At 42.6% G+C, this 23871-nt stretch overlaps 2 protein-coding genes and 2 long non-coding RNA genes across 8 annotated transcripts in view; 2 read left to right on the top strand and 2 right to left on the bottom strand.

The window, feature by feature from the left end:
- Nucleotides 1–17754, top strand: part of RELN (reelin) — a 306441-nt gene extending 288687 nt beyond the window's left edge. For all 4 annotated transcript variants that reach the window (XM_083399200.1, XM_083399199.1, XM_083399202.1 and 1 more), the window contains 7 exons: nucleotides 258–331; nucleotides 1208–1369; nucleotides 2054–2211; nucleotides 3701–3920; nucleotides 4853–5050; nucleotides 6780–6878; nucleotides 16618–17754. In XM_083399200.1, coding sequence (XP_083255326.1) covers nucleotides 258–331; nucleotides 1208–1369; nucleotides 2054–2211; nucleotides 3701–3920; nucleotides 4853–5050; nucleotides 6780–6878; nucleotides 16618–16714 — 1008 coding nt within the window. In that variant the 3' untranslated portion in view covers nucleotides 16715–17754. The remainder of the gene's footprint in view (nucleotides 1–257; nucleotides 332–1207; nucleotides 1370–2053; nucleotides 2212–3700; nucleotides 3921–4852; nucleotides 5051–6779; nucleotides 6879–16617) is intronic.
- Nucleotides 8965–11797, bottom strand: LOC310658290. Its single transcript, XR_014502187.1, has 3 exons — nucleotides 11668–11797; nucleotides 10809–11392; nucleotides 8965–10435 (listed from the first exon to the last, which is right to left on the bottom strand). It is a non-coding gene; the product is annotated as an uncharacterized lncRNA (long non-coding RNA).
- Nucleotides 17755–20418: 2664 nt separating the features above from the next.
- LOC310658305 lies at nucleotides 20419–20825 on the bottom strand. Its single transcript, XR_014502210.1, has 2 exons — nucleotides 20707–20825; nucleotides 20419–20669 (listed from the first exon to the last, which is right to left on the bottom strand). It is a non-coding gene; the product is annotated as an uncharacterized lncRNA (long non-coding RNA).
- Nucleotides 20826–20896: 71 nt separating this feature from the next.
- Nucleotides 20897–23871, top strand: part of SLC26A5 (solute carrier family 26 member 5) — a 34087-nt gene continuing 31112 nt past the window's right edge. Inside the window, exon 1 of one of the 2 annotated variants that reach the window (XM_083399654.1) lies at nucleotides 20897–21011. The gene's annotated coding sequence lies outside the window, so the exon portion shown is untranslated. Of the gene's footprint in view, nucleotides 21196–23871 lie in introns of both variants that reach the window. The other variant, XM_083399653.1, reaches the window with a different exon arrangement.

Genomic DNA, 23871 nt, shown 5'->3' with positions numbered 1-23871 from the left:
GGGGCAGCCTTTTCCCCTGAAGAAAGCCAGTTTTCCCCCTCACAAGTGGAATGTCATTATAACAGCACAACCTTTACTAGGATGTTGATTAACTGAAGCTCAGTAAAATTTAGGATGCCTCTTTGGCTAGTAAACATTGGCTCACACATGCAAAAGGTTATAACAGACAGTGGAGAAGGAAAGAAAGAGAACGTCAAAGCTGGAAGAATGTTGCTTTAATTTTAGTTAAAATTAAATTGCTATTGTGTTCGTTTCAGATTGTAGTTGGCTGTGAAGCAACATCTTGTGGAGACCTCCATTCTGTGATGTTAGAGTATACCAAGGATGCTAGGTAAATCTATGTCCACAGTGAGGTATATTGTGGAATGGGCTTGAAAACTTGAAGTAATTCTTTAAAAAATCATTTTATATTATACATTTAAATTATATACAGGCACACAGTTCAAGAGGCCCAAAATATACAAGTAGAGTAGCATATACTAAAACAGTAAAATCACTGTTTGGGACCATCCAGTATCTTTTGCTGTTTTATTATTATTTTTTAATTATGTTTTTCAGATTTGGGTTGATTGGTTTTATTGTATATTTCTGTTGTATGCCATCTTGATATATCTATGAAAGAGTGGATCATAAACATTCAAATGAATCGTAAATAAATAAAATAAGATCCAAACATCATCATAAGAATGCAATAAATATATAGAAAGAATGAGTAGCTAAAGCTGTCCTAAATTCATCATTGCAGATTTCTTTGGAATCTGACGTATCTTGTTAGACCACTTTTCTTAATTAATTATCTGTGCAATCAGAAGATCCTTGGAACTAGCTTGGCCCCCTGCCCATTATGGAATTAGAAATGTGGAATTTGCAGGAATTTACTTGGCACTTCAGGGTTTAAGTCATGAATGTGCATTTGAAACTTATTGAACCAAAACACCCAGTCTACACGGGGACCCTGTTCTTACCAGATTTATTCCACTGCTCCTGACAAAGTTCCTATATCATGGGATTAGGATAAGAAAATCTATAACTGGGCAAAGAATACAGGACTTCAATCTTTGTCTGTTTATAACTCTACTTGGAAGAATATTGTTAAGGATAATATTTTTTTAAAATACACCCATTTCCATGACATTTAGTAGGTACTCAACTTTTTTATTATTCTCTTCAGCTGCTGTAACAATATTATTTCCTTTGCTTCTTTCAGGGCAGATTCATGGCAGCTTGTCCAGACACAATGTCTTCCATCGTCTTCTAATAGTGTTGGCTGCTCCCCATTTCAGTTCCATGAAGCTACAATCTATAACTCTGTCAACAGCTCCACTTGGAAGAGAATAACTGTCCAGCTGCCAGATCATGTCTCATCCAGGTAGGTTACTGAAAGGTCACCTTATTGCATTGCAATAAAACATCATCTGCTTAGCTGGCACTGGTTGAGGGCACAGAAAAAAAGGCAATTTAAAACATTATTTTCTCTCCGCTCTGGTACATAATCAATATTATTGGGGAAATATTTCCCCCACAGTAAAAATAAATAGTGTTTCCAAGAGAATGTCTTGGAGGTTCAGTGCTTCAGCAGACACCCTGCTCCATTACTTGTGATATATTGGACAAAATAACGTTTGTGATTTTAATGCTCTGCATCTTCCACATCCCCTTGAAAGAGAGGCTAGCAAATGTTGTAACTGTAATACACAGAAGGCAGTAAAACAGCACCCAAGGCTGCAGCATGCATACACATGGTAGTCTCTATCCATTGTCTAACATGCCTATAATGTGTGCCAATATTACAATAAAACTTTTTATGTTAGGATGTATTGTTTGTTACCGTTATAGCTCATCTTTCCTCCAAGGAGCTCAGTGTGGCATTTATGGTTCTCCCTCTCCCCACGTCATCCTCGCAACAACTCTGTGAGGCTGTGAGGCAGAGGGAGAGAGGGGCTGGCCCAAGGTGACCCAGAGAGCTTCCTAGATGACTGACAGTTCGAACTCTGGTCTCCCCATCATAATCCAGCCGTTCCTCCCTGGCTCACGGTGGCTATTTTATTCGCAGTGCGACTCAGTTCCGGTGGATACAAAAAGGAGAAGAATCAGAAAAGCAAAGCTGGGCAATTGATCATGTGTACATTGGAGAATCCTGCCCAAAACTCTGTGGCGGCCATGGATACTGTACGACCGGAGCCATTTGCATTTGTGATGAAGGATACCAAGGTGTCATGTTCTTTTTATTATTATTGTTGTTTAAACCTAGTCCATTGAAACTAACTCAGTATTACACAGCAAAATGGGTCTGGAATCCACCATGCTTCAGAGGACGTCTGCTGAGACACCTAGGCAATGTGTGGCTGGTGCCTGAAAAATTTGGAAATGTGAATACAGAGACCATATTTCACCTATCAATAATAGTACTTCATGCAGATCTAGCTCCACCTAGCCCCTCCCAAAAAATGTGTACTTGCTTGCACAAATCACAGGCTGTGGTAGCAGACGGTGTGCTAGGGTGGCAGCACTCACCTGATCTCCTGACACCTGAGCCGCTATTGCTTACCAGGAAAGAGAGGGATGGGGAGGTCAGCAGAACCAATCTGGTAATTCTGCCAATGTCTTTGCACTATGCTGACACCTACCCTTAGCTGCTGCCAGGTGAGTGGCATTGCTCCTTCATGCCATCAGCTACTGACAGGGTACCTAAAACTCAAATAGCCCTGCAGTTCATATTTATGGAAGCCATTTCTGTTTTCAATTTTGAATTGGAAAAATTCAGTCCTGCAGAGGTGCAGCCTTCCAATGACAATCCAACAAAGCACCAGAACAGCTACGTGAGAACTGCCATTTAAATGATTGGTTAACTACAGTGATAAGTCCCTCGTTGTGGTTTGGGCAGTGTATAGCTCAAATACCATCAGTAATGAGAGAGAAAAATGTGAGGGTTTCCACCACCCCATTATTGGTTGTACAAATACTGTTCAGAGGAATTAGTTCTGGGTTCCTCAAATGTGGTGCTACACATTCAGTGGACTGTTGGGAACAATGCACTCCTAGGGCTGTCTGTATTAACATTTACTGTATTAACATTTACTCCTAGGGCTGTCTGGGATTAACATTTACTAAGGATAGTGAATTTACCAAAAAGCATATTTACCAAAGAGCATTAATCTGTATTCCCAACATGTGCAAACATAACCAGTGTCCTATCAACAGTGTTTCTGCTCTGAAAAAGTTATGTCTGTGAATGATGTCGTTTTAGCTGGCAATCACTAAATAAAATACAATCTCAAGACAAGTATGATGCATTATGGCAACTAGTCTTGAATATACGTGTGAAATAAGATGCTTGATCTACCACCATGTTTTTATTTTTTATATAGGGCTAAAACTGGGAAATAAAATATATGGCATTTTTAACATAGGTTTTTTTGAAAATCAATGAATGTTTATAATTTAATCAGTCTACAAATAAAAGACCCTGTATCTGAGGACTTACAAGTGACTTTCAGTGTTTTAAAGTGCCGGGAGAGAAAGAGCTTGGTGCGCTTCTGGGGTAATATTTCAAGTGGAGCTTCAAGAGCTTTCCCTTTCCCTCAGCCCCAAGTTCAAGGACTTAACCTGAAGCACAGGCTTTTCTTAACCATGAACATAAATTCTCAGTTAGAGCATCTCAGTATTGTCAGCATTGTAATCTTTATTTATTCCTTTTCAGGGGATGACTGCTCTGTTTTCAGCCACGACCTTCCCAGTTATATTAAAGATAATTTTGAATCTGCAAGAGTAACTGAAATAAACTGGGAAACTATCCAGGGTGGGGTTATAGGGAACGGATGTGGGCAGCTGGCGCCGTTTGCACATGGAGATTCTCTGTATTTCAACGGATGCCAGATAAGGCAAGCTGTAACTAAGCCCCTGGATTTGACCCGAGCAAGGTAATTTTGTGTTGTCATGAATCTTAAATATATATTTTTTCAATTTGCATGAGAAAGTTAGTGTTGAACACAATGGCATTCAGTGATATTAGGGGTGCAGGTGGAATGAAAATACAGTGGTGCCTCGCAAGACGAAAAGAATCCGTTCCGCGAGTCTTTTCGTCTTGCGGTTTTTTCGTCTTGCGAAGCAAGCCCATTAGCGGATTAGCGCTATTAGCGCTATTGGCAGTTTAAGGGCTATTAATGGCTATTAAAGGCTTAAGGGATTGGCGGTTTAGCTGCTAAAAGGCTATTAGCAGCTTAGCGCTTCAGAAAAAGGGGTTGGGGAGCGGGAAAAAAACACTCAAAAATTTTCGTCATTTTCGTCTTGCAAAGCAAGCCCATAGGGAAATTCGTCTTGCGAAGCGCCTCTGAAAATGGAAAATCCTTTCGTCTTGCAGGTTTTCCGTCTTGCGAGGCATTCGTCTTGCGGGGCACCACTGTAACCTTAGGAAATAAAATTACAGGGATTGTTTTGCAACATGAGTTGTGTTCTGTTGTTCCCTCCACGCATTTGGCCTAGACCAAATGGTGCTATGGCTAGATGAGCTCACCTCCAACACAGAGGCATTCAGTCAGGCTTCTGAAAAGGGGGACCTACATGCACACAAATCACCTTCCAGCTTGAAGTGTCCTTTCCTTGCCTCACTACCCTGAGCAGGTTTTAGGGGAAACCGCTGGAAGAGGGTGTGGATTGTTCCATCTGGCAAGCTGAACTGTTTGCCCTGCTGGGACAATTGCCTTGGCACCACATGGAAATTTCTCCCAAAGAATCTTAACTCTTGTAAGAGTCCGTTTTATTGTTAGTAGTTTTACTCTTAAGTGTTAGATCATGCAGTAAAGTAATTTCTGTTCTATTCTTTTAACTTCTCCTCATGGTTTTTCCTCCCCAGCAAAATAATGTTTGTTTTGCAAATCGGAAGCCTTTCTCAAACAGACAGCTGTAACACCAATCTAAGTGATCCTAATACGGTGGACAAGGCAGTGTTGCTCCAGTACAGTGTAAATAATGGGATTACATGGCAAGTCATTGCACAACATCAACCAAAGGACTTTATACAAGCCCAAAGAGTGTCTTACAATGTACCACTGTAAGTACCAAGTAATACTACCAGTCTCTCTTACCGCAGACAATCCATACAAAAGAAACTCAACCACACATTAAAGTAAAAACCAGGGTGGGTGGGGCAGACACTGAAATGGGTCTTGCCCTGGAGGGGGATGGATGTGACCGTTAAAAGTTATTTATGAGACACCAGCATTTTTAATTAAAGAACTAAATCCTTTTAAAAAAAAAAATTGAACTGTGAAAGAAAGACCTATTATTTTCTGAGCCAATATAGTTTAAAAGTGAAAAATTATGTAGTCTGTATTCACTCGTGACTTTTCCAGAGATATTATAATTTGACAATTTCCCCCACAGATGTTGTTACAATTTCAAGGTGGTCTTTGTTACTTATACACAGTGGAGCCTGCTGCCCTTTGGAACTGGTAGGGTGGAAAGCAGGAAGCCAAAAAAAGATGAAGATATAGTCAATGGCAGACAGAGCTTCCTAATTCTGGTTTTGTCCCCATCCTCCTCCTGAGGCTGAGGAGGAAGCTGATAGCCAGCACTACCTGCTAGACTGCTTGTAAGGTGATAGGCAGGTGCAAGCTGGCTGAGGACTGACTGGGCTTGGTGGGTCAGTGCCCTACGTGCCCTAGTGGACAAGCCTCTGCTGCTAGTTCTATGGCAAGTAAATAAAACTTAGCCTAAGACTTGACATTTAGCAGCAAATTCAAGGTTCCCAGCTGGTTACTTGTCTCCAGTGTGCAGGAGTCTGGGGACCTCTTCAAAGAAGTAGCCGCAATTGCAACCTGGTTCCAAGATTGGATTTCCCAATCAACTGAGGAAAGGTTACTAGGGGTTTGCAGATAAAAAAGTGATGGGTATAGAAAGGATTAAACACATTTTGTGACTTGCCACTCCTGCGTCTCATCCATCCTGGCTTGTATTATATGGAATCCTCTGACGTCACAACAGTTGCTAAGACGCAAATAATTTTAGCTCCTTTGCCTCAAACCACTGCTTTGTGACATTGTAGCTAAAAGTCCATGGGACATGGGTGGCGCTGTGGGTTAAACCACAGACCCTAGGACTTGCCAATCAGAAGGTTGGCAGTTCGAATCCCTGCAACGGGTTGAGCTCCCGTTGCTCAATCCCTGCTCCTGCCAACCTAGCAGTTCGAAAGCACGTCAAAGTGCAAGTAGATAAATAGGTACCGCTCCAGTGGGAAGGTAAACGGTGTTTCTGTGCGCTGCTCTGGTTCGCCAGAAGCGGCTTAGTCATGCTGGCCACATGACCCAGAAGCTGTACGCCGGCTCCCTCAGCCAATAAAGCGAGATGAGCGCCGCAACCCCAGAGTCGGTCACGACTGGACCTAATGGTCAGGGGTCCCTTTACCTTTACCTTTTAGTTAAAAGTCCATTAATAGGATTGGACCGTCTGACTTTGGCATCCTTATACTAGTATCATAAATGCACCCCACCCTCAAATATTTTTTCAGAACGCTGTTAAGCTTGATAAATCTTGAAATAGCCTGGAAGTTCAAACAATGCATATGAGTCTTGTTTCCTGTTTGTTGTTTATTGCCAAACGCATTTCAGACTTTCTGCTCTGCATCTCCTGGAACAGACCGTGATATACAGATAAGGCTACGAGAGAGCTGTATTGTCATGCCCAAGGACCACAAGCAGTGCCTCTTCAAGGATAACCCCCCATGCGTGCTAAACGTCTCCTTGTCTCCTCTCTAACTTCCCCTCCTCTGTCTGCCCCTTTAGGGAGGCACGAATGAAAGGAGTGCTCCTTCGCTGGTGGCAGCCCCGCCACAATGGCACAGGCCATGACCAGTGGGCTCTGGACCACGTAGAAGTTGTTCAGTGAGTATAAAACGTCATCTCATATCACCACCACCCTCATCTTGGAAAGTGCTGGTTTTTCCACAGCATGGCACATTTTAGTTTAGTAAGGAGTTCTTCCTAGTTCCAGGAGAGGGTATGTGTTTGAGGTCAGCTGCAGGGTAGAGGAATGCACTGGGTACTGTTGTAAATGCAGGAAGGGGAAATGTGGGGTTTAAACTGCTTTTGAAGTGCTGATAATTCTGTGCCCCGTTGTCCATGGAAGAGGATGTGTGTGTTTCAGCAAGTAAGGTGTGAAGCTGAATTGCATTTTGAAGCACACTACAGAACTCTAGCATATGTTGTTCTTCTGCAGTTATAAACACAATTCACCTGTAACGCTAAGCCAAGCCATGACTTGGTGTAAACAAGCAAATGTGTGGGTTCCTGAAAAGAAGATTGCAGTCACTGTGCTCCTTCTGCAGTCCTGCTGCTGTTACATTACTCAGGTCTAAGGCATGGCTTGGTTTAGCATTGTATTAGTCTTGCTTCAGACTAGCCACAAGTTGTAACCAAGGTTTTGTTCCTGGTTTACTGTTTGTGGATTGGGAGAGACAAAGAACAAACTCAGGTTCATACGTGAAGCTAAGTCAAACCATGACTAGATCCTAAGTAGCACAGCAGCAGCAAGATTTGAGGATGAGCACCACAGCAACAATCTTTTCTCTGGGAACCCACAAGTTTGTTCATTCAAGCCATGGTTGGCCTATCATTGCGGGAGAATTGGGCCATATTGCAATTGACTTGGGCTTCAGCTTTAGCAACTAATGTCTTATTCACCCCCCACCTTTTTCCCCAGTAAGCAGGTGGCGTTCAGAAACAGGGTTCATTCTAGCAAGTTTCTAAGGGCAGACAGCACTACATTCATTTCCCTGCCACAATCTTACCAAGTAAAATGTTTTTGTCCTGTTGATTCTTCCCCTGGCTAAAATGGTCTCACAATCAGAATAACCAGTTTATGCTTATTGCATCACAGAAAGATGACCAACTTTTTCTCTAACAATTTAGTTCCTGACATTCTAGTGTCATGACGGGCTGGGATTCAGCGCTCCAGTGGTTGGCTGAGAGAGGTGTGCCTTCCCAGTAGATAGGTTCAAATGTTATTTTATTGAAAGCTTTCAAAGTGTAATGGAGAGTGATAGAGCTTGGATTATATCTTCAAACATTTTTGCTCAGCTTTTAAACTATTGGTTTCTTGATTCACATTTAAATTAGGGCTGTGGAAGTATTAATTGTATTAATTGGTACACTATTCTACTCAGTCATTATCACTTTTTGCCATATACTTTATCTGTGAAAAGTGCTAATAGTATGACTGGGTCAGGTGCTGGTCCCAATCCAGCTAAAGTTAGTTGTGACTAAAGTCCCCAAGTTATGTCCCATTGAGAGTAACAGGATGTGGGCACAACTAACTTTAAAAAGTTCAGAGCCACTGGCTTGGATCTAAACTTGCCCCATGCTCCTCCTACTGCAGTTCCTCCCAACCCAAAGCTGCTCCTGGACATCAGAAGACACTCCAGAACGCAGCACAGAGGATTACAGTGGAAGGAAGGAATTGGAAAAAAATTGGGTGGAGGTGCCTTGCATGAGTTCCCATTTGTGCAAGATGCCTCTGTTGGACTTTTGTCCATTTACTACCCCTTACACCCCATCCCATCTCATTCTGAAGGGCTACTTGACTCTCGGGGACGCGGGTGGCGCTGTGGGTTAAAGCCTCAGCGCCTAGGGCTTGCCGATCGAAAGGTCGGCGGTTCGAATCCCCGCGGCGGGGTGCGCTCCCGCTGTTCGGTCCCAGCGCCTGCCAACCTAGCAGTTCGAAAGCACTCTCGGGTGCAAGTAGATAAATAGGGACCGCTTACCAGCGGGAAGGTAAACGGCGTTTCCGTGTGCGGCTCTGGCTCGCCAGAGCAGCGATGTCACGCTGGCCACGTGACCCGGAAGTGTCTTCGGACAGTGCTGGCCCCCGGCCTCTTGAGTGAGATGGGCGCACAACCCTAGAGTCTGTCAAGACTGGCCCGAAAGGGCAGGGGTACCTTTACCTTTACCTTTTACTTGACTCTCAGAACCACTGGGGAAGCTTTGGGGAGGCAACTGAGCACTTGTGAAAATCTGGATCCAAGCCATTGTGTTGGTGATTTTTAAAAGGATGATGAATTAGTTTGAAGAAATATCCTATTGCCATTAAATAGCTTCAAACTGCTAGTTGTATCTTCAGCTGTGGCTGACTCTGTTAAAGCAAGACTGCAAACTGTCTTTCAAAACCTCAACTTTAGTCTATGGACAGCCCTAATTTAAAGTAGTAAATATGACAATAGCAACTCGGGTTACGGCATCTAGATAGTCCTGCTCTAGACTTCACTGCAAGGCACCTGCTTGCATGTCACTCATGCCCACCCCAAGTATTGATCCACGCTTGGCTGCCTTGTGCTTTTTGTCTTTGTTATTTCAAACACACCTTGCTGACTTTGCCTCCATAAAATCAAAATCTAAGTTTGAAGTAGAAAAAGGAAACAGAGTTTTATTCTTAACTCACCAAGTACATTTGATGCAGATTATGCATACATAATACACAAATACATTTTTTAAATACTGCATTTTGGGGTAGAATATAGGTAGCTTGGGTAACTCCTAACTTTTCAAGATTTTCATCTTTAAAAATTAATGGGGGGGGTAGGATAGAGCTTTCATATTAAAGTTGGAAAGGATATTTCATACCATGAAATACTTCAGATTTTTCTATATATGTGCCACTTTCTTCTGCAGAGGCTCACAAAGTGGCTTTTAAAGAATAAGTAAAAAGCAGCATTAAAAACATAACAATTTCTGATAATTTTGCACATTAAAGCAACAGTGGCAAAAAAAACCCCCAAAACAGGTCAGTCATCTCAATTTCCACAATGAGCTTAACAGAAAGTTGGTTTTTACCTACCATTGGAAATCTTAATAAACTCTTAATAAACTCACTAAGGTGACCCTTTTCTAATAGTGGACAATCTTACATCAAATAATGGCATAGCACTGTAACGTTCTCGTTGTAAATCTTAATTCTATCTATATATGAGGAAAGGCACTTCCTAAGGAGCCAGCTAGATTTCAGGGCAGTCATCCATGGTAATTAATAGCAGAAGAAGCATCTGAACATGTATTAAAGAGAGTTAAGGAAATGAACGTGCTATGGTTAACGTGGATATACAGCATCAGCTAGCTGATCTATAAGGAGGGCCACTAGATGCGAAAGAGGGTTCCTGTACTTATAAAAGCGGTACAGAAGAGAAAATTCCAAGTGCTGCAGCTATTCTTATTTCTGATACGCTGTCATGTGCAAAAATTCCCTCTTCTACAGAACCCTTAAAGGTAGTCTTCCTTGGCCCTGCATCTATAGCCTTCCTGCAGTCTTATTCTAAGGGCTTGTCTCCAATGTATGGCTCCATCAGATAGGTTTTACACAAGCAGGGTGCAGGAACAAGCCTCAGGTTGAAGCTTTCCAAATTTTTCATGTTGGTGGCACACTTTTTAGACATGCATCATTTTGCTACACACTAATTCAGTTCTGGGACACGGGTGGCGCTGTGGGTAAAACCTCAGTGCCTAGGACTTGCCGATCATCAGGTCGGCGGTTCGAATCCCCGCGGCAGGGTGCGCTCCCGTTGTTCGGTCCCAGCGCCTGCCAACCTAGCAGTTCGAAAGCACTCCCAGGTGCAAGTAGATAAATAGGGACTGCTTACTAGCGGGAAGGTAAACGGCGTTTCCGTGTGCGGCTCTGGCTCGCCAGATGCAGCTTTGTCACGCTGGCCATGTGACCCGGAAGTGTCTCTGGACAGCGCTGGCCCCCGGCCTCTTGAGTGAGATGGGCGCACAACCCTAGAGTCTGGCAAGACTGGCCCGTACGGGCAGGGGTACCTTTACCTTTACCTAATTCAGTTCTACTAGCAAACCAGGTGTTAAACTAACCCCTTTCCAGTCCCAGGAGGAGCACGGGGAGCGTGTGTGCAACACACTGCAGCCAACACACTAATGTGTCGCGACACACAGATTGGAAAGCCCTGCTTTAGGTTATGCAGCTCCCTTCTGCAACCAGAACCAGAACAAGATGCAGACACATGTCCATTTCATAGGACAAGGTTAGCCAAACATTGCTGGACTCCAACTCTCATCTTGAGCATTGACCATGCTTTCTGGGGCAGGTGGGTGTTATAGTCCAGCAACATCTGGAGGGGACCACATCGACCACCCCAGCTACAGAAATATACCCCAGCCACATGATCCACCTACCACAAAAAGGAAGATGAGGGGGATCTACAGTGGCACCCGCAGTTCCTTATTATTATGGCATTAATTAATCCCTGCTGCTGCCATTCAGTGGCCATTCCATGTTGGCGCCTCCTATCTATGCCAGTAGGGAAATGCCAGCAGGGACTAAAGAACTCTGAGACATTTATCTTTTAAGAGACCATGTCACAAACTAGATATGAGGGTTAAACCTGATGTTAGTCATACTCAGAGCAAAAAAGGTAAAGGTACCCCTGCCCGTACAGGCCAGTCTTGACAGACTCTGGGGTTGTGCGCCCATCTCACTTAAGAGGCCGGGGGCCAGCACTGTCCGGAGACACTTCCGGGTCACGTGGCCAGCGTGACAAAACCACATCTGGCAAGCCAGCGCAGCACACGGAAACGCCGTTTACCTTCCCGCCAGTAAGCGGTCCCTATTTATCTACTTGCACCCGGAGGTGCTTTCGAACTGCTAGGTGGGCAGGAGCTGGGACCGAGCAACGGGAGCGTAGCCCCACTTAAATGAATGGACACAGTAAACCTATTGTTGTTGGCATCTGTCTGTCTCAGGAGACAATGGAAGAGTGCGCCTTCAGGGGTGAAGTCAAAAGACAGCCCAATGTTTGTCGCACAGTTGTTTTTGGATTCACAAATAGCCATTGTGGTGTGGAGCCTGACTGGGAGCATGGTGACAAAGAGGGAGAGGAGCTTTAACTACTTATTATTCTTAAAAGTTGATTTACCATCCTTCATCTGAAAACTTTGCTCCCATTATGCTCCTGATCAGAACTGGTCACACCATATCAGCTCTTTGTGATGGGAGGAAAGATTCCATTGCCATCAAGGACCGACGGTGTGAACAATTACAGTGGTGCCTCGCAAGATGAAATTAATTCGTTCTGCGAGTTTTTTCGTCTTGTGAATTTTTTCGTCTTGCGAAGCACCACTGTGCATTGACGGTTTCCCATAGGAATGCATTGGCGGTTTTAAAAAAAAGGCACAAGATGTTCCGTCTTGCGAAGCAAGCCCATAGGGAAATCCTTCTTGCGAAGCACCTCAGAAAACGAAAAACTCTTTCGTCTTGCGAGTTTTTCGTCTTCTGAGGCATTCATCTTGCGAGGTACCACTGTATCACATCTAGTTTGGCTCTCTGTCTCTTAAATTATAAGCCCTAGAATTCATTGCATTCTTGATTGCATATATGGTTGCGGGAAAAACATTTTTAGGCAAATCACTCACTTGGACGTGGGGAGGGGGTCTTTTTAGGATAAAGCCTTCCTTTCTGGGAAATAATTTTTGCTCTCTGAACTCCTGTATTTTATCTCCAAGACTAAAACATGGAACCAGCTTTGAATTCTCTGTGCATGTCACTTCTCCCTTAGCCAAAGCTCACTGCCTGCTTTGCTGTACTGTGGAAACCACACAATTATATATATATTTTTGCATGTCCATATTGAATAATCGTTTCTTTGTGAAGAGGGCAAGCCTTTATTAGTGACTTAAGAAACAAAGATGTCAAATGTTACTAATAGCTGAGGATGAGACACTTGGTCGTCCGTCGTTGTTCAATGACTCTCATCAAAATGTTAACGGCACATGAATTTGGAAGTAGCCCCATAATTCCTTTTACAAATATTATCTTTATCTTTATCAAAATTGGAATCATCATGTTATGACTTTGGGCTTATGGGCATGTTGTTAATCTTTCCATAAATATCACGCTTTTCATTATTAAGATAATTTCACGGTTTTGGCACAAATGATTTTTGGAAATTTTGTTGCAAAGAATCACCATGCTTTTTCTTAAAAGATTTAGATATGAAATCTAGCTTCTAGCAGTATGAAATTGCATTCATTTCACTAGCCATTTTTCTTTGCTTCATCTCCTAAGCACAGAGCCATTACTATACGTATAGGAAAGTTTATACCTACTCCAGCACAGAAAAGAAACTGTTGAAATATTGCAGCATTATATTAATTTTCTCATTATTTATGTGAACATTCAGCTGTGTGGTTGTATTTCTATAACAATTTATACTTGTAAAATTATTTGAATGATGAAATAAGCATTTTTTTAAATCAGAAAGTAATTTGTTCAATTTTTATTTTCAAAAGAGATGAAAAATCCTATATTGCCTCTAAACCTCATCAGTCTTTTATGACTAATCACAGTGCTGCATGCATTGAAATACATTTTCTAATTTGTGTTGTATTTCATTATTTGCTGTCATTGGTTTTACACTAGAGTAAGGTAAGTAAACTTATTACCACAATATCTGTGCAGCCATTATACTTGTGCAAATATTCTTTTGCTCACTTAGCTAAGTCTGATTACTGTGGCTTGAAGGTGAGAGTGATCAGATTCATTTACACCAGCAAACATGGAAACATGAACTTCTCTGCCCGTAAAAGGCATAATCCTGTTGTCCTGTGTTGTTTGATGCCCTAAACAGCTGTAGTCCATCAAAATATGCACCCAAGAGTTTTGTCAAGTGCCTCTATTTCAGTCTTCACAGAGTTTCAAAATACAGCATAGAAACTCATTCCATACAGTTTCAAATCTACAAATATAAGCACAGAAGCACATACTGGGCTGCTATAATTCATTGTTATTTTAAATAATCAGTCACATGAGATTAAATAATTTGATGCTGGCTGCTCGCTGCATAGGAAGTATAGTTTGTGACAGAGCACATACTTCCAAGGGACCAAACCCGCATCTTCTATTACCCAGGGGATGGCTGGAAAGTGAGGTCATGCCCTCTTGTCCTAAGCCTAAACATGAGCAGCTTCTTCCACACATCCTCATTGCATACATCCAGGGGGCAAAGTTAGCCGTGCAGTGGGGCTCACGTGATTGGATGCTTCTCAAGTGTCCCTATTTTCCAGGGACATCCCTGATTTAGGAGAAGCCGTCCCGGTTTCTGATTTGATCCCGGAATGTCCCACTTTCCCTTAGGATGTCTCAATTTTTCATTGGAGAAATGTTGGAGGGTATGGCCTTATCCAACCCGAGCCATCTGAAGGCAATCCTGTATAGCGAAGTTTGTTTAATGTTTTATTATGTTTTTTATATGTAGGAAGCTGCTCAGCATGGCTGGGGCAACCCAGTAAGATGTGTGGGGTATAAATAATAAAATGATCATTATGGAATGGGATGCCCCTATTTTCATCGGAGAAATGTTGAAGAGTATGGGATGAGGGACGGATCTCTCTACACACAAAGCTAGTACGTTAAGGAGACCAGGGGAGCTTTCTCCCTTACAAAGAGTTTTCCGTGAGAAGGGAATGTTTTGTTTGGAATTGTGTAGTCATGTGAACTGAACCCAGTTCTCATCTGAAGTGGTATGGACTTTTAGTTTACCATCTCAAAGAGAACTAGATCAAAGCCATTTTAAAACAACAGCAGGAAGTTGTGGTAGGTTAGGCAAGAAGAATTTTGGTTTGGGTTTTAATTTTGGTTTTGGCACAGATTGTTACATTCTGTGTGCTGCTGTGGCAATACAGCAATTCATTAAGTTCTTTTATCTTGCTTTGAGATACAGTGGTTCCTCTGGTTGCGAACGGGATCTGTTCCGGAGGCCTGTTCGCAACATGAGCAGAACGCAACCTGCGTCTGTGCGTGCACGGATCGCGATTCGCCGCTTCTGCGCATGCGCGTAAAGTCATTTTGCACGTCTGCGCATGCGTGAGCGGCAAAACCCGGAAGTAACTTCTGGGTCGCTGCGGGACGCAACCTGAAAACACGCAACCTGAAGCACACATAACATGAGGTATGACTGTACTGGTATTTAAATTTATTTCTCACATATGAGGAACGTTTGAGAAGCGTCTTGTCGGAAGAATGCCGGTTCATACTTTTACCTGTTTGTCTACATAAACAATCACATTCATCATTAGGCATGTAATTAAATGGACAAACATAACACATGAGCCCAGCCATCCTTGACATGGCCAGCATCAATTCCTGTGATTGTGGTAACTGAATAAAGTGCCACAGCAGTCATGGAACAGTTCAGGGCCGTTAACTCATATGTGGGTGGCTGACATTAGTGTGTTAATTTTTACTTACAAACACCACCAAAATCCACAATCAGTCCAAAATTGATATGTAGAAAGGAAAGCCTGTGGATCACAGGACCCACCCTCCCACTTGGGGACATGCAGTCTCTCTCTGAATGTACTCAGTGGGATCCCTGGCAATGAATGGCGAGCTTCTCTGCAACTAGGACAGGGGAAGGTTGAACTGATGGCAACACACCCTTCTATGGCATGAAACAACAGGGACACAATGGGAGACAGGGGTGGAATCTAACTATCCATCTCTGGTGATAGCTGCACCAAGGGTAGCTTTTGCTCACAGCATCTCTGTCATATCGTAGACTTTACCCTCCCATTTCCAGAATAGACTATCAGTCATTTGTTCATTTGGGAGAATAATGAGTAATGTGGCAGTGTTTATGTACCATCTAGAAGGCAAAACGGTACATGACCAGACCAGGGCACTAACTTTTACATATAGGTCAGTAATGCCTGTTAGCGATTTGTATCTGCTTCATAGGGGTGGTGGGTGCTGTGCAACAGAATTAAATAGGGCGGGGGGGGATGGTGTGGAAGCATTTCAGTCATTGTGGACACTACCAGCTCTGATCTTATGGTTCCTGAGATCTACTAAGTAGATTTCATTTAAATAAGAGTAACTGCAAAAGCCAATTACTGCAAAAGGCTGCAAAACCAAAATTAATGAGCCTGACTCTGTTTCTCAGGAGTTAAACAATTATGAGTTTAGCACAATGAAAGCAAAATAATTCTCTGCTTAATTATGTTCTTTATCCATGATACATTTAATTTTCCAGCAGTCAGGCTGCTATGCATTTCTAGTATCTAGAGCTCACTTTAGGAACTTGGCTTATCCTGCAAAGGTACTTATCCACATGTACCTACCACTAATAAAGAAGACAGCACTAGAATATTAACAAAACATTGCGTGACAATGTTCAATTAATGTAAAGCTGTCTTCCTAAACTGAATTGTAATGAAAGCACAATAAGGGTCCCTTGTCTGCTTTACACACCGTGGGTACAATCCAAATTTTGCATGCCTAATACAATCCTATATACTCTATGAGATTAATTCCCAGGTAAGTGTGTACAGGATTGCAGCCAAAGTCTCAGTGAAATAAACAGGACTTGAGCACATAATAAACTGGAAACTACAGAACTTAAGGCAGCCTAGCTGGCTCCAGATCACTCCATGCCATGAGTAGCAGCAGCACTCCAAAATGCTTCTAATTTGGATTGGTTTTGGGTTTTTTACATCATTTTGTATGAATGTTAATTATCATTTAAAGCAAGATGTGTAGAAGAATGTAACCTGCAGCTTGGGAAGGTCTTTCCAACATATATACAAAAGGACCTTAAGTTCTCTCTTCCACCCTCTTTCCATTGAACAGCACTCGCAAACAAAATTACATGATGAATTTTTCACGGCAACATGGGCTCAGGCATTTCTACAACAGAAGACGAAGGTCACTTAGGCGATTCCCGTGAAGGACAAGACAATTCCTTTCTTTCCCAACCTGTGATGTGCCGCTTTCCATTCTTTTCAATCTAGCACTGCCGTCTGGTTTGTCAGGACTTTTCTATTGATGAATATTTTGAAAGCCTCCATCGAGACAGAGCATTACACCACTTTTTTCGCACTGTGATCTAATGAGAAGTGACTTATTTTCTCATAGGTAAATGTTTTTAATGTTGATGTGTCTGTGAAAAATTGTGATCTGTTGTAATACCAGTTACAGTGGCAGTATTGGAAGTAAGCAACTGGTTCTGTTTTTAACAAAAAACAAAACAAGCATACATTTAAGCACAAAAGACTTTTCATATTTTATGTCAGAAACGACAATATTAAGTACAATATTTAACATACTTTGTCACATAGGTATTTAAATGCACTGTATTTCAGCTCTGTATCATATTTTATATGATTAAGTTATCATTGTTTGTTCTCTTTGTATTCAACTTGATACGTTGGCACTGTATTGACTTGTTATAATAATTTGCTGCTGATTTGGGGGCTACATAACTGTCTGATGCTATGAGTAAAGCAAACAAATGCCTAATCAAAAAGTTAATAACAGACATTGTTGTACAAGACATCATTGTCCTTCATTCTTACTCTTTGATATGTCTGTCAGTTATTGTTTTGTGGGCCAAAAAAATACTTGACATTTAAACCTTTTCTACTAAGCAGATGTGGATAAACTTTACCCAACCCTCTCCAAACAGAAGCTCCTGTTTCCGTGTCCAAAAGTAAAGCAATTCTCTGTGGATGATTTACTTACAGTAACTGCCATTTGGTCTCTGTAGTAATGGAGTGATTTGTAAAAAGTGAACGTTTCTTCGTGTTTATTTGTGGTTTGTTTCTATTGCGGGTCATGTTTGTATCTTATGATGTTGTATCTACACCAGCAACATAATAATGACCCTACAACCCTAAACTGTCTTATTATCATGAATTAAACATGTTTCACTCTACAGTGAACTGAGCTAAAATTCTATGCTTCAATAAAGATAATGTCAACAAATTATTTATGTGCCACTTTTTTCACAGCTTATTCATTGGGAAGAGGGAGTGATTCAAAGGTATATGTACCACACACATTTATGGCCTACAGTTTTCATACCCACAAAATAAGAGGTAATGATTAGGCCTACGTCTGAAAAAAAGTGATTTTGCACCTAGGTACCTAATGTAAAAGTGCATTGGGAAGAGACCTGGTGGTTTGTTTCACAAAATATTGTGTGCAAGTGGTGTGCGATTGGGAGTGGGTATTCACCTGAGAGCTATCTCACTTATGACATTAACATTCTTCACATAGTTATGCATATAAGTCTGGAATCTACTTCTAATCTCACAACAGGTAGATTTTTTTGGGGGGCGGTCATATCTGAAGAGTCCCTTAGTGTAGGAGAAAACGGGCGGTTACATTGGCACAACTCTTTTTGAGGGCTTTAAGTACAAGTGTTGATTCCAGGGTGTGCACACGACGATGAACAAATCCTTCTTTGAAGTTAAGACATACAAATTGTGGCTAGATTTTTCAACTGTCTTTAACAACACTAACACATATTTTCTTATACTGTATCACTATTATAGCTTGTTTTCCGAAAGACCCTTATGCCCTGTTCTACCTTCATAGTCTGCCAGATTACCTCAGGTACACGCATGAGACAAGCTCCTCATGCAAGCCAGGCAAAACCCTTCCTTCTCCATGTGTCAGGTGAGCTGCAGTCACATCAGCATACTCTGTCTTGCCTGCATGGTACAGCCACCTGCCCTTCCCTGGGCTCGCTGTGTATACTCCTCTCAACAGATGTCAGAGCTGGTTAATACATAGAACCTGAAAGAATGGGCCACAGAATATACCCCTTTGCAAGGCAAGCCCCCAGGTGGTACAGATACAGCAGCAGCTGTCTGTAGTAAAAGGTACCCCTGCCCATACGGGCAGTCTTGCCAGACTCTAGGGTTGCACGCTCATCTCACTCTATAGGCCGGGAGCCAGCGCTGTCCGCAAACACTTCCGGGTCACGTGGCTAGTGTGACAAGCTGCATCTGGCGAGCCAGCGCAGCACACGGAACGCCGTTTACCTTCCCGCTGGTAAGCGGTCCCTATTTATCTACTTGCACCCGGGGGTGCTTTTGAACTGCTAGGTTGGCAGGCACTGGGACCGGACGCCGGGAGCGCACCCCGCCGCGGGGATTCGAACCGCCGACCTTTCGATCGGCAAGTCCTAGGCGCTGAGGTTTTACCCACAGCGCCACCCACGTCCCTGTCTGTAGTACCACTTATGATTTATTTCCAGTTGGAAGCAGTGCTGGTCTATTCCATAATAAATTTGTTAAGTCTATAGATACCACAAAACACTTTGTTGATTTTCCATTCTCGTGTGTGTATTCATAGATGGTACAACCATCTGCTTAACACGCTGGTGGCATTTCTTCTCCCTTCTCCAGGATCAATAAACAGCAGTATCAGGAGATACTACTGGGTCCTGAAGTACATTATTATACAGTGCCATAGTTGTGGGACTGTAAAAACAGGAGCACTATAAAACATGATAATCTTATCTGCTGGTATTATAACTTGGCCCAGGAAAGTAGGGAGTTGGCTGAGTTTATTGTTCACTCTGGTCTCTTACGGATTTCCTGTGTTAAAATGCTATAAGGAAGAAATTCCAATACCACAACTATTTTTTTAAAAGGAAAAATGTGTACAATTTTGCCAAACAACAATCATTTTTCTATTTATTCAGGTAGAGTATGTCATGTATTGTTCAAACAGAGTACACTTGCAGCCATGCAATCAAATGCAATTTTGAAATGTTAATAGTTCTTTCCGTTTTCTAAGAACTGGCAGGATTTTTGAGATCTCTAACAAAAGAGCCAGCCTAAGTGGGTGAAAGTCAGAGGCATAAGACTCACAAGACACTGCTTAAAAGAAAAGCTCAGCGATAAAGCTAAATCCTGAAAGACGTGCCTAGGCCAGCTCACGCCAGGACAGCACAAACAATGAAGTAACCCTGCAAACATAGCTTATTTGAATTTCCCCCAAGACACACATTCACATTTGATTGTAGAGTTTAAAAGGTGTAAGTTTGTTATATTAATGAAATTAAACATAAATAAAAGGAATTTTAATGCATTTATACAATAAGTCCCATTAACCATTCCATCATTATTATCACATTTAAACTCTGAAATAAAAACAAATTCTGTATGTTGTTTATATTTTTAATGCATGTGTCTATTTCCCTACACCATTTTCCTTTTCACAGCTATAAAACTATGGGGCAGCGTCATCCAAAATTACGTACTTGTTATCTGGCAGCTGATAAAACATATGTTTTATGTAGTGTTTTATCAATTTACTCCAAATGTTAGTAATCCACTTTCGAAGCCTGAAACAATTCTAATCCTGACATGAGCAAGGGTTGAGTTTGTATCCCACCAAGTTATACTCAACGCAGACCCAATTAAATCAGTGAGTTTCTGTTAGCCAAGTTTGTTGATTTCAATGGGTAAATTGGCTGCAACTGAGTTTTTTAAAAACAAAACAAAACAAACAACTTATAACCTGATATTCAACTAAGTTTGTTATTGGTATGAGCTTTTGTGTGCATGCACACGAAATAACAATACCAATAACAAACTTAGTTGGTCTCTAAGGTGCTACTGGAAGGAATTTGTTAAAATTTTGTTTCGACTACGGCAGACTAACACGGCTACCTACCTGTAACTAGTTTTATACCAGTTTATCGTGGCTCCCCCCAAAAAAAAAAAATTTATAATAATACCAGGAATAGTTTGAAAGCGACAATAATTGTTTGCCACGATCCGCAGCCTCACCCCCATATCAAAACGGGGCGCAGGTTTTTCTGCCGAGGGAAACTCCTGTACAAGCAGCTGGTCACAGGCGACCCAAAACGCGGCTCTCCCCTGGGTCTGCTTTCAAAACCGGGGGGGGGGGATCATTTTCAGCCTCCCTTTTCGCGAGATTCATCTGCGAATAACGTCAAGAGCCCCGGGCCGGATCCTCCGCTAACGGGAAGAGGAGCCCCTCGGCCGAAAAGAAGCTCAGCAAGCCATTTCGGGCGGGAGTCGGAGAGGCCCGGCTTTTACCTCAGGCCCAGCGCCACCGAGGTCGCCTCGAGAGGCATGCTGGGACTTGTAGTTGCCTCCCGCCCCTTCGCTCGTGCCCTGAACGGACGCGGGAACTACCGGTCCCAGCAGCCCCTGCCACGGGGGTGGGGGGGTGAAGCAACCCTAAAGGCCCGCCCTTGATATGTGAGTGTGTTTGTGTGTTTTGGTAATGCCTAATTTTGGGCTGCCGGGAGGAGGAGGAGAGCTCCGGCTGAGGGCGGAGAGTTACCTCAGGTTACCGTTTAACAGGCCGCCGCCGCCGCCGCTCCTGTTGCTACTGGGCTTGGGCGGCGAAGCGACCTCGGGAGGCCGCGAGGAGGCGGAGAAGGTGAGGAGCGCGAGGCGCCTTTTTAAATCTTAATTTATTTATTTATTGTATGTTTGTGAGAGAGAAAGGGATAAAAAAAATATTAAGGCAACGGGGGAAAGGAAGGAGGCGGCGGCGGGTGGTCGAGACTCGGCGGGTTGGGACCGAAGAAGTAAGTAAAATAAGTGAGAAACAGCTTTCAGGACCGCCGCCGCCTCCTCAGAGAGAAGAGATTTCGGACCGGCTTTTCAAGTGTGTGCGCGATCCCCTTTTAAGGACCAGCAAAACTTGTCCCGGCAGAGAGGTTAAAAACGGCGCGGGGAGCAGCTCCTTGGTCTATTCGCCGGTCAGGCTGCTGCTTTTAAGGAGCGGGGCCAGTTGTTTTTTTATTTAAAAAAATGAAATGGGGGTGTGTGAGGACAAACCTCGTTCGGAGAGAGAGGAAGGAAGCCACCTGATTATTATTATTATTATTATTATTATTATTATTGCTACTTGTTGTTAGTTCGTTTAAATACGTTTAGTCCCTGCCTGGCGGTGTATCCCGAGTCAGGCTGGTTTAGAAAGTCGTGCCCGCAGGAAGCCTTTGCCCTTCTAATGGGTGAGGCTGGTTTGGGGTGTGGAAATGGCCCCGAAGGTTTGTTTCGCCAAGTTCAGGTAGGAACCTTGGTTTTAAGAAAAGAGGTTCTAAGGGATGAGTCCAGAGTCGTCCCCCCCGTTCATTGGGACTGCCAACCTTGCTTGTAAAAAAGAGAGCCTGCCCACCTTAGCAGATTTCGCCCGTGTCTAATCGCACCTCTTGCCCAGAAGTTGCAAGAAGCTCCTTTCTAAGTGCCGCTTTGCCTTGACCCCAGAAGTCTCTTCAAGCCTTAGCCCATCATTTGCCATCCTTCCCTGATAACTTCCCCTCCTGCAGTTCTTTCTCCTCCCCTCCCTCTGTTTCATTCTGTTAACTGCATCCCGCACTTCCTCTTCTAATCTTTTATGTGGCTTGCATTGCTTTTATCACACTTTTATCAGTAGGATAAGGTTTACAACTTGTATCAATATACAAGCGAGACTGGCTGACTAAAGTATTCAACTCCATTGACGTATTTGAGGAAAGGCAAAGAGCCTGTAATCGGAAGCACTGGTGGGGGAAACCCCATACCTGAATCTTTAGCCCACAGCTAAAGATCCTGGCTCTAGATTCTAGGGAGAACCGCTGACAAGAATTCCAAAATGAGCTGAAAATCACTTACCTTTTGAAATCACTAGCTTTTGAAAACTTCTTTGTTTTTCCCAAATCCCACAATCATTTCCAGCATAATCTGATTTCCCCCCTCTAGTTGCCTTTCCACTTTTTCATTCCCCAGCAACATAGCCTTCTATTTTTTCCTTTGTTTAAGGCTGTTTGTTTAAAACTTTAATAGTGTGTCCATAAATCCTTGAGAATAAAAGGGCCCTTAAGTTGTGGTAGTACAATCAAAGTATAAGGAACAAAGTAGTCTGTATTGTGAATTAAGAAATCTGCCCGATGTTTATTAATGTTCTGCATTTTTATGGTGCTTTCTTTCCAAGCTTCTGTACATAAAGGCAAGTATATTTTAACTGTGGAAGTATATTAGGCCTGCTAGGTGCATGTTTTGAATGCACAAAAGTCTTTTGGTGATCAAACAAGTAGCCTCTTGGTTGTAAGGCATCAAAATGTACTGATTGCAGGAAAACCTCTGCTGGACAGCTCTCAGTTAAGCCAGAGCTAGCTTAGTGTGCCTGCTTAGAACACACAAATCTTCCAGCAAAAAATACACTAATAAAAAGCATTAAGTATATGAACATTCTAAATACAATTCCCTCATGCCTCCAAAACCATTGATAAAAATTGAAACAAACCTGGCAAATGAAACTTGATTTACCACAAAACTGGCCATTCAGGAATTAACATATCCATAAAAACTATCCTGCATACAGGAGCTTAAACAGCCTCACAGACCAGGGGTTGCCAGTGTGGTGCCTGTGATTGCGAAAGCACCCTTGAAGTCTTCCCACAAAGCCTTGGAGCACCCTTGGTCATGAGGTGATGTGGGTGATTACATACTTTTCCCTTGAAAAATACATTGAGCTGAAGGAGGAAGTTGAAATTATGATATTTTCCCAATTCCTCTTTTAGTTCTATGTGCTTTTCAAGGCTCATATTAATTCTAAGATCCCTTAGAAAAGTAAAGTGTGAGCATGCTTTTTATCTCTCTCTGCAGAGGTGGAGGTTGTTACTGAACTAAAGGAAATGGAGAGAGGTTACCAGAAGGGATGGCATCCATGGCACTCAATCCAAAATCAAATGAGCTCATGGGCCGATAAAGATTGGCACCCTTGCCACATATAGTACATACACACAAGCACTTGGATTCACTGGGGTAAAACATTTTAAAGTGCGGTGCAAAGGTTCTGTAATTGTAGGATGGTTATGCAGATAGTCAGTAGATGACTGCTTTTACAGAGAATGATTGTCATTGTGCTATCAAGGCAATTCAGATTTAGTATGACAACCACAGCAAGGACTTGGACTGCATGCACACCATACATATCAAGCACATTACTTCCCCTACAGTATCTCAATAACTTAGTTTGTGTTGGGGAATATAGCTCCGTGAGAGGTAAACTACGTATGGTGTGTACACAGCCTCCCACTGGTATTCCCTCAGTATTTGCCTATATTGC

Source organism: Podarcis tiliguerta, assembly GCF_965153285.1.
Source record: "Podarcis tiliguerta genome assembly, chromosome: 10".
NCBI classification, from domain to species: Eukaryota; Metazoa; Chordata; class Lepidosauria; order Squamata; family Lacertidae; genus Podarcis; species Podarcis tiliguerta.
The sequence above is the reverse complement of the archived record's forward strand: the minus strand, read 5'-3'. Positions and strand labels throughout refer to the sequence as shown.